The sequence below is a fragment of a genome, unplaced genomic scaffold, assembly GCF_019419815.1.
Source record: "Pyrus x bretschneideri cultivar Hongxiangsu unplaced genomic scaffold, Pyrus_bretschneideri_v1 Contig3, whole genome shotgun sequence".
Classification (NCBI taxonomy): domain Eukaryota; kingdom Viridiplantae; phylum Streptophyta; class Magnoliopsida; order Rosales; family Rosaceae; genus Pyrus; species Pyrus x bretschneideri.
The window spans coordinates 1,616,349-1,627,071 of record NW_025999612.1 but is presented as its reverse complement, the minus strand read 5'-3'; the positions used below and the strand labels follow the sequence as shown (position 1 = coordinate 1,627,071).

The following is a 10,723-nucleotide window of genomic DNA, read 5'->3' as shown; positions in this document are numbered from 1 at the left end:
CATAATAGTTCTTTTCATCACGAGTTGGATATGATCTAAAACCACACAAATCACTATGAATTAAATCTAACAAATCATTGGATTTTTCATGCACTGATTTAAAGCTTTGACTTGCAAATTTCGATTCAGTACAAGTCTTACATTTAATATTATTTAAATAATCAAGTTTGGGCAGCAAGCCTAAATTATGCATTCTAAAAAGAGAACGAAAGTTTACATGTCCTAGCCTAGAATGCCATAAATTAGAAGAATCAACAATTTAAGCAGAAGCATTATTTATTTCATTCATAACATTAGCAAGTACATTTAGTTTGAATAATCCATCAGCAAGGTAACCCTTTCCCATAAACATTCCCCTTTTAGTTAATACAAACTTATTGGACTCAAAAACTAGTTTGAATCCCTTATTACTAATGATAGCAGAAACAGGATTCTTCCTTATATCGGGGACATGCAGCACGTCAAGGAGGGTTAATTCCTTTCCAGAAGTGAATTTCAGAACACATTTCCCTATTCCAACCACAACGGATGCAAATGCATTTCCCATAAACAGTTGCTCGTTTCCTCGATTTTCTTGTACGAAGAGAACATATTTCTATCACCACATACATGGCGAGTTGCACGAGTATCTATCCACCAATCAACGTGGTTAGATACTAGATTCATTTCAGAAATCATTGCAGCCAGGGCATCCACATTGTTTTCAATCAGGTTTGTGCGGTTGTTGTTGCCTTGAATTCTTGAACCTTGATCCCTTTGATGGCGACATTCGTGAGCCCTATAACCTTGCTTTCCACAAACCCAGCAACTTCCCTTAATTTTCTTGAAGTATTTACATTTCACACCAGGGACAAAGTTCTTTTCCTTATTCTTAGTTTTTTGGAATTTCGGCTTTTGCTTTGATGAACTTTCTCCAACAACATTCACCTTGGCTTCCATACTTGAATCCAGGCCTTCTCATTCTTTTTGTTAGCTTCCTCAATTCACAGCCTTACAATGAGATCCCTAAGAGTCATCTGTTTACGTTTATGTTTGAGATAATTTTTGAACTCCTTCCAAGAAGGTGACAATTTCTCTATAAAAGATGCCACCTAAAAAGACTCATTTATAACCATCCTTTCAACATGAATGTCATGGACGATTTTTTGGATATCTTCAGTTTGAGAGACAACGGACTTGGAATCCACCATTTTGTAGTCGAAAAATTTTCCCATGACAAATTTCTTTGAACCGGCGTCCTCTGTTTTATATTTTTTTTCTCAAGTAATTCCCAAAGTTCCTTGGTAGTTTTGCATACCATATAGATGTCATACAATGAATCATCGAATGCATTGAGAAGATAATTTCTGCAAAGGAAATCATTATGATTTCAAGCATCTATGGCCGTCAAAGTTTCTGTAGAAAAAATATTTTCTCCATCTGCAGTAGGCATAGTCTCACACAGAACATTAGCCAAATTTAGAGTTGTCAAATAAAACAATATCTTCTGCTGCTATCTTTCGAAATTGCCACCCTTAAATTTCTCAGGCTTTTCAGAATGAGGTTTAGTTCCTAATTGTTCCATACTATTCGAAGATTGTTGGAGAACAATTTAGAAACAAAATAACAGAAATACAGAACTTGAAATACTTATACTTTATGACTAAAAAATACTTGCAATACAAAATGAAATTACAGAATAAATACAGAAATTATAATAATACTAACTTGAATGAATGATTGAAGGTAGAGGCTAGCACAGAAGCTATGTCCTTCGAACAGTATTTTCGTCCCACTCTTGTACTTGTGGTTCTACAATGTCTGCACGATTAGGATACAACTACCTAATTCTACAAACCCGCACTAAATTATAGAATTCTAGCGAATTTTCTTTGTGTGTTTACTCTTTGGAAAGTTTGTACGGAAGTGAAAGAGGAAGAAAAGATATCTACAATGGAACTGAGACTCCAGTTATATAGGCTTTTTCATACTTCTTCAAATACCTTTTGGATGTATCTGAAGCTGCACAACTCTTTCCAAAGAGTTGTGTCTATTAATCAAAACGTTTTTAATTAATTTTAATTCAAAACTTAATTCAAATTTAAAATTAATGATTTGATTAATTTTAATTTTTAGACCCCAATTACCCTAAGGCCCAAGACCCTTATCTTGGTTAATTAATATTAATATTATAGTATAATCATCATGCCTAATCCACACAATTAGTGGCCCAAACCTCAATACTCATTCCAAATGGTCCAACATCTAATCACTAATAAAGATGACCAACTTAATATAAGGACCTCCAGTTCCCTTGAGTTCCCCGATGTGGGACTAAAGGAGCTCAAAAACTCCAACACCTTGTATTTCGCAAAACCTTGTAGACATTTCTAATTTTTCTACAACTACAACATTTTTGGGGATTGACAAGAATGTCGTTTGCTGGCTCACGTATCCCAAAAAGAAACATGATCTAAACAAAACTGGCATTTGGAGAATTTAATGTAAAGCTGATTCGCTTTGAAATTGCTCAGATCAAATCATCGGTGTTCAGAAAGTTTGACTTCCTTATTGGAGTAAACAAGGAAGTTCTCAATAAGGTTATCACGAATCTTTCAGGACATAGGTAGAATGCACCGTTTGTCAAGTTCATGAACAATATTGGAGCATTCGTCAACCCGTATGACATCACAAGGAACTCATAATGAACATGTCAAGTCCTGAACGCAGTCTTAGAAACATCATTATTTATGATCTTCATCTGGTCGCAACCAAGCTTCAGATCAATCTTGAAGAAAGCTTAGGTTCTATAGAGTTGGTCAGAGAGATCTTCAATTCAAGACATGGATTAACGGTTTTTAATCGTCACCCAATTGAATTGCTAGTAAACAATGTACAATCTTAAGGTTCGGTCTTTGCTCTTCATGCATGGATGCAATGGTCTCTACGATGAAGGTTCAAAGAAAATAGGTGTTATACTTTGATGTAGATCAATGGTGCCTCACACATCTCAATCTAGTAGTATTACAGGTAGATATTTAGGAACGACGTCAAGAATTTAGTTTGACTAGGTTCACAATTTCCAGCTGTACCGGATTGTCGTATTCCTCTACAACACGTGCTAATAAGCCTTCACAACTTTTCTTAATAAATGTTTTGCCTCTACGGCGGGGATTTTGTGCTTCAGTTTCTGATGTTTGCTAGTGAAGCTAACCATAAGGATGATAGGTCGTCGAAAAATGACTACTTTCTGTTGATGCTCTACTAAAGGAATAATAATGATGTAGTTGATCCATCTCTTCGATTACATGAAAATCCATGATATCCAATGAAATAAGATAACTAGTAGTATTGGATTGGTAATGAAAACAATGCAACCACATTACTCACACAGGACGTAACATACTTGCCTTGTGGTATTGAGATTCTCGAGACGTACACGACTGAGGTACCATGTGATTGAAGTATTCGAACAAACAAAGGTAATATGACTGACTGCGGTGACTTCGGGTTTGCTATTCTCCTGCATGGCTTGCTCCTAAGTTTCCATGATTATGGTTCTGGTTGCCTTACCTGTCTTGATACGTGTGTATGTCAATGGTGCCGCTACCTAACGTTTCTATGGTATTTTAGTAATGTTTGACTTCATGGAACTATAAACCGGTGTCCTGGCAATGAGTTATGATAACCATATACCACATTGTATTTTCAATATAAAGAAATTACACTGCCTGGATACAAGTTCACAACTCCCAGATACAAGACAGTCTCATTCTGGTCGCAATTAGCGTCACCTAGGTTGGCTACTAGCTAGGGCTTGGTCAGAAGAGTAAGTAAGATTTCTAGGAATGATGCTTCTGTAAGGTGATTTTGTTCCTTTTAGGAACACTAACTACTGCTTTTAGTATGTAAGTATGGAAACTAGTGTTTGTGAAGCTGCCCTAAGCTTGAGAATGGGAATTGTAGTCAACTTTACCTCAAAATGGGATTTATCGAAATTCAATCTTCCTCCTAAAGATCTGAAATCATAATTGATATGTTTGAAAGATTGACGCTGCCGGGGACCAAATGTGATTGTCCCCCAAATGTTTTTCCGTTGAGTGCAACCACTTCCGCACTAACATAGTCACTCGAGACATTTTCAAAAACTTTGAGGTAAAGCAAAACCTCAAGGAAATTCTAGGAGGTGGAACATTAAATAAAGACTGCCTAGGTTGAAAGCGCATGCAGTTTCCTAACAAATGAAAGTTGATAACGATGGTTGGATTATAGTTGGGATTGATCGAGTAAATTTCAAGTGGTACACAATTATCAATACGTATACCCTACTTTAGGGTCGACAAACTATCTTCAATTCGGGTGTTTCATTGGCAGGGAGGTTCATCACTTAAAAGTCTCATGGCGGTCACCAAAGCGTTCTTCTAGAAGGTTGGTAAGTCGTAGAAAAATGTTAGCGATAGTCATTCCAAGTTGCCCAAAACTCATGAAAAGTTGGCATATTTCGACAAGGTGGCATAATAATGATGTTAGAATTCAAGAACCGAGAATGCTTACATCACATATGTGATAATAGTGATACTGCTTAACCTATACTCTAATACCAAACTGATACACCCCGACTCGGATCGTCCACCTGGACATTGGAATTGAAATGTGTTGGCCGACACCCAGAAGGTGACGAAGCCAAAAAGTGATGGTGATGTGGAAAGTGTTGCTAACTTAAACCTAAAGTAACTAATTCTAAAGTGTGCATGTGAGCGAGATCGACCCATTTCACATAAGTGATGTTCAGAACATAAGTAAATTGCAGTAAAAGAAGAGTAAAGCATTTATACGAAAGGAGAAGTTTCCTACACGACAACTTTTATTAGCAATCCTAGTCGTCACGAAGCCTCTGCCACTAAAATCCTAGAGGGGCGAAAAAACAAGGGTGAGTGAGCCTAAAAAATAAAGTTTTGTAAACCGTTTCAAAAATGTTTTACCCCTCACTGTAAAACAAGTATATAGTTTCCCGAAAATATTATAGTAATAGTATGTAATAGATATCCTACAACACAAGTGAGTTAAAGGATGTAGGGCACTACAACAAGGTATCTCAACATTAAATCTCAAATCGTTATCACAAGAAATCATTGCTCGTTAATTTATGTAGACACAGAAGTCCATTGTAGAGATATTCAGACAATGGGACAAGCTGGGTGTAGGTTTTACATTCTAGTACTACATCACATGAGCTGCGCTAATCGTATCACATACAAGTCCAATACATCACACAAAAGGATATGATGGCACCTAACTGTGGATTCAAAGCGAATGTAAACGGTGCATGTGAACTACATGTAAAGCTAGTCCATAGCCTAGGACAATACAAATAACTAAGAAACACCGTGCAAATATGTAATAATGAGCAGATAAAATGCAAGGATATCATGCCACAAGTTTATGCTCACAAATAATATTAAAAATATAAAGTGTACGAAAAATGTATTTGTAAAGCTAAACATGGCATGTCACATCTTAATATATAAAAGCAGTTGTCGGGAAAATCACATATACATTTATATATACATAAAAACGAAAACATCCATTCACAGATACATGTAGGTCGAAACCGTTCAACTATTTTGCCCGCGGTACTTCTCCAGGTGGTCCTCTCCTATACGGGAAATTACTAGACTAATCACTAAACTAATAATAATTAATGTAATAAACCTAATTTTCTTTAGTTTGCTCAAGAACATAATTTTCGTCGGAAATTTGGAAAGAAATGCAATTGCCCTATTTAGAGTTGTTACACAACCAAAGTTGACCCATAATACATCAAAATGAAGTTTAGGACGAGAGGAATAAGATTATACCTATTTCAAGTCCTAAAGATGGGTGGAGCTCGTCAAAAAATGTCCTGAAAGTGATGGTAACCATTTTCATACAATATGTAGTATGTGATATTTGAAAACTATACTTGTTTTATGGCAAAGGATCATACGTTTTCGAAAAGTTTTTACAAAGCTTTATTTTTAAGCCCATTCACTCTTGTTTTTCGCCCCTTCAGGTTTTAGTAACAGAGTTTTTGTGTCAACGAGGATTATTGGCAAATGTTGGAATAGGAGATTATCTTCGATGGTATAATTCTTATTCTACTTTTACTGTACTTTACTTGTGCTCTGACATCACATGTGAATTGGGTTTATTCCCGCTCAGAAGCGCACTCTGACATTTAGGCACTTTTAGGTTTAAAGTTACTCACATTTTCCACTTCACTATACTTTATGGTTTCGTCACCTTCCTGGTGTCAGCCAACACAGCTCGATTCGGAGTCCATGTAGACATTTTAGGTTTGGATGTGTCCTTTGGTATTTCTCGTCTATAATGATTTTTTTTCCGTACGTTTCATTCATAATTTCATGCAATTGATGATAAATTTTCATATCACTGAGACAATTCAAGTGATCAGAGTGATGCATAATTCGATTAAAGTAAGACATTTACTAATTTAAATTTCTTGAGTTGCAATTTGAAGGTATTTTTGATCTATAATGATTTTTTTTTTCTTTTGAACTTTTTAGGGAAAAAATCATAAATTAATCAAGTAATCGTCATAGCAAGAGGGGAGCACTCACAAAAGATCACTATACGCACGCGCATTGCGGACTATCAGGTTTCATTGTTCATACTTACTATACTTTCATTATGATCTTTTTTTAAATATTAAAAAAAAAAGAAAAAAAAAAAAGGATGGCACGTACTAGAAAATATCCATTTGGCTACTTAAAAAGCCAAAGAAAAAGAAATGTTAAACGATTGACTTAGTCTAAAAAATGAGTTATTGATAGGTTCTTTGTTAAAGAAAAAGAAGCACAAAGTTTGTTCCAGTAGTGGCTTGTTGCATTAATACATTTTTTTTTTCTTTTTTTGAAGATTGTCTTATAAGAAGGGCTCATTTTACAAATTTAGCATAAGGCCCTTAAAATTTCAGAGACGGTCCTGCAAATAATGTACCAAAATTATTGGTAAGCTATTTTTTAATGTATATGTTATATACATACATATATATATATATATATATATATATTATGTGTATAATATCATTTGGAGTACATTGGTACATTTAAAATATTATCATATGGTTTTTTTTTTTTGTTAAAAAGTATGTTGTCTTTTTTGCATCGACAATTTTACGTTTTTTTATTTTATTATTATTATAGAATTTTTTTATTTTTGAAATATATTGAATTAATGGGACATAGACCACGTAAAATATATTGAATTAGGGGGACATAAACTGCCTAGACCTTCTTTTGCAAGTGGTTTGTTATATTTTATATTTAATTAGCAAATTAATTATAATAATAATTTGTATAATTTGAACTTAATTAGTTAATTAAAATTATAAAAAGCCTTGGTGGTTTGCTCCAAGTGAGACGGCAAAACAGAACCGGAATAAATATTGCGGCGAGGAACTTATAGCAGGGATCTACGGCACACACTTCGCACACAACGCATCCGCAGCAAAACGTGCCAATTTCAATTAAAAAAATGGGAAAAATAAGTGACACGTGGTGAACACCAAGAATACTTAGTTCAGTGAGTTTCCAGCTGCCACGTGTCACTAGCCCTATGTAGGCCCACTAGAATGCGTGGGAGCTTCGGAACTTGCCTATGTGAGCAACATCTCTCCACCTGGCGCCTCCTCACACTCCGTGTCCTGGGTCCCACTCAAAGTCCTAGCATTCCAAAGCTATAAAATCCCCTTTCACTCGCCCTCCAATTTTCAACTTACAACTCCAAAAAGAACTGAACTACCGAAACACACACTGAACTCACAGCTTAATTTCTCCGACGCAGCACAACAAAAATGAATACGATCTTCAGTCAAATCTCCGATTCCTCCGAAAAGCCCGAATCGAGCTCCGACGACACAGGCATCTTGACTCGAAGCCAGCTGGCTTCGTTCTCCGACGAGGAGGTCATTTTGGCGGCCAGCAGGCCGAAGAAGCGAGCGGGGAGGAGAGTTTTCAAGGAGACGAGGCACCCGGTTTACAGGGGAGTGAGGAGGAGGAACAACAACAAGTGGGTGTGCGAAATGAGAGAACCAAACAAGAAGAAGTCGAGGATATGGCTCGGAACTTATCCGACGGCCGAGATGGCAGCTCGGGCGCATGACGTGGCGGCATTGGCCTTTAGAGGGAAGCTTGCCTGCCTCAATTTTGCAGACTCCGTATGGCGCCTGCCTGTTCCGGCATCCACTGATTCAGTGGATATCAGGCGGGCAGCAGCGGAGGCTGCAGAGACGTTCCGGCCAGAGGAGTTTGGCGGAGTGTCGGAAGGCGGCGATGATGAGAAGGAGAGCAAGAAAATGGAGGGGGAGAAGGATTGTGGAGGCGCGGAGGAAAGTGGAATCTTGCTTTACTTGGATGAGGAGGAAATGTTCGACATGCCGAGGTTGCTGGATAGTATGGCCGAAGGGCTTCTGCTCTCTCCACCTCACTCTTCAGGTGGTTGCATGAACTGGGATGACATGGAAAGCAACGATGACGTCAGTCTGTGGAGCTTCTCGAATTGATAGATATTTATCCGGAGGACACTTCCGTTCGTTGACCCAAAAAAAGGGACACTTTCGTTCATTTTTTTTTATAGGACAAATTAGATTCTCATTCATTCTTTTATCACTTCATTGATTAAATTTTTTTTTTTTTCAATTTTTGATCAAGTCCTTGCTATTAATAACATCATTAATTATTTCAATAATAAAATATTTTTTATTTCTAAATATATTCATTTAATGTTAAAACTGTTACAATTAGTATATTTGTATTTATGGCTAAATTTTTTATCATATATTTTTATTTTTAGTCTGTACCCATTTTTAATTTGCAACCCTTTTTTAATTTGTACCAATTTTCTTTTTAGTTTTAATTTGTACCCATATTCTTTTTAGTTTTACTTTTTGTGCCCATATTTTATAAAGTTTTATTTGTATTTGTACCCATATGTTTTTTTATATGTACCCATTTTTAATTTTGCTAAATGTACCCATGCTAATTATATGTACCATTCATGTAATTTTTTTTTTTTAATTTTTAATCTTAAAATGTACTCATTCTTAAATATACCAATTTGTTATATGTAAAATGTACCCTTTTTTTATATTAAATTTATTCAATTTTTTTCTAATCCATTTTTAAACTTATATGGGTACATTCTTTTTTCTTTGATTTGAGAATGTATCCATGTTAAGTTTAATCGAAGAAATTTACTAATTTTATTAAGCTTAATATCTTTTTTTATTTTTTTATTTATTTTTATTTTGAAGAATGTACCCATGTTTTGATACAATAATTTTTTGGTTAATTTTGATTAATGTACCCATGTTTATATACACACACACACACACACACAATAGTATATTTATATTTTTAATCCCACAAATTATGGTTTTTTATTTAAAATCCCATTAATATAAACAACTATAAATTTCAAATTTTAATTTAAAAAATATAGTAACGTATATAGAAATAAATTATCACATTAATTTCAGAGACTTGGATCAAAAATTGAAAACCAACAAGATTTCAGTAAAAAAATATTCATAGCTAGGGACCGCATCCAAAATCTCCATTTTTTATATAATTTTTGCCACCTTGAAAAATGGTGTCGGTTGTTTATGCGCTTGCCCGGCAAATTTAGTCCGTAACACTGTTTCCGTTAACATTTTTAGTCTAAGGGAAATATTTTGTTCTAGACCCCTCCCTTGTTTTTCGATGCGTTAAATTTTGCGTGCAAAAAATGGTGAAAGTTGAGCACGGAGATTTCTGACTTCAATTTTCACCGGGAGAGGCGTCGTTTTATAATTTCAATGCCGAGACAAATTGTGAACTCATCTAAGACGAAATTTCAGCACGCAGAGAGAGGCTCCAAATTTCCGTCTGCTCTTGCGTCGCTCTTCTTTGTAACTTGTTTTTAAAACTCATGGGAACATATGATGTGTCTGGATTGCTTTACGTCCTTGAGAAATGGTTTCATATCTTCAAGTATTAGTGTAGAAAATACAAAATTTCAGAATTATCCAAACAATGAAATTTATAATTTCAGTCGTTGTCTAATTTCTACCTATTTAATATCCCAAGGATGGAATTGCTAATTGACAAAATTTTAAATAATGCAATTACAATTTCAGTCATTTAGAATTTCCAACTTAAGATTAAAGTGCTTTCCCTTTTGATTAAACTCTATATTCCATGTATAATCCTAATTTAAGTGTTTTTCAAATCCATTTTAAAATCATTTCTATGTCAAAAATGCACTCAATAATATTAGTTAATTTATTGCTATTTAAAAAAAAAAAATCTCATATTTCCCTCAATTTAAGGATTCAGTTATATCAAGTCATGGTTGAGATTAATTGATGGAATATAATTATTCATATATCTAAATTATTTAAGAAATTTCAATATATTTAAATTATATGAAACTTTGTATCATTCAAAATTGTTTGGAACTATGTGGAGCCTAAAATAATTCCAAAAATTTTAGAGGCGACACGTGAAGTTTTAGTCAAGAAAGACAAGATTACCTTCATTAAATGGGCAAGCTCCTCAGATACTCCCACGTGTAGTTCACCACCCCTGAAGGTCTATGCAGCTAAATATGAATGCCCACAGCTCACCTGCCTTTGGCAAGGAAAAGTCAAAGCATTAAAGATAAGGATTAATTACCCAAATCCTATTTTTAATACATTCCCAAC

The 10,723-nt window shown here is 35.0% G+C and overlaps 1 protein-coding gene across 1 annotated transcript; it reads left to right on the top strand.

Moving 5' to 3' along the window:
* Positions 1-7,754: 7,754 nt before the first annotated feature.
* LOC103931849 (dehydration-responsive element-binding protein 1E-like) lies at positions 7,755-8,629 on the top strand. The gene has a single exon (XM_018643635.2). The coding sequence runs from the start codon at positions 7,835-7,837 to the stop codon at positions 8,540-8,542; it is 708 nt and encodes a 235-aa protein (XP_018499151.2). The 5' UTR covers positions 7,755-7,834; the 3' UTR covers positions 8,543-8,629.
* The last annotated feature ends 2,094 nt before the right edge of the window (positions 8,630-10,723 follow it).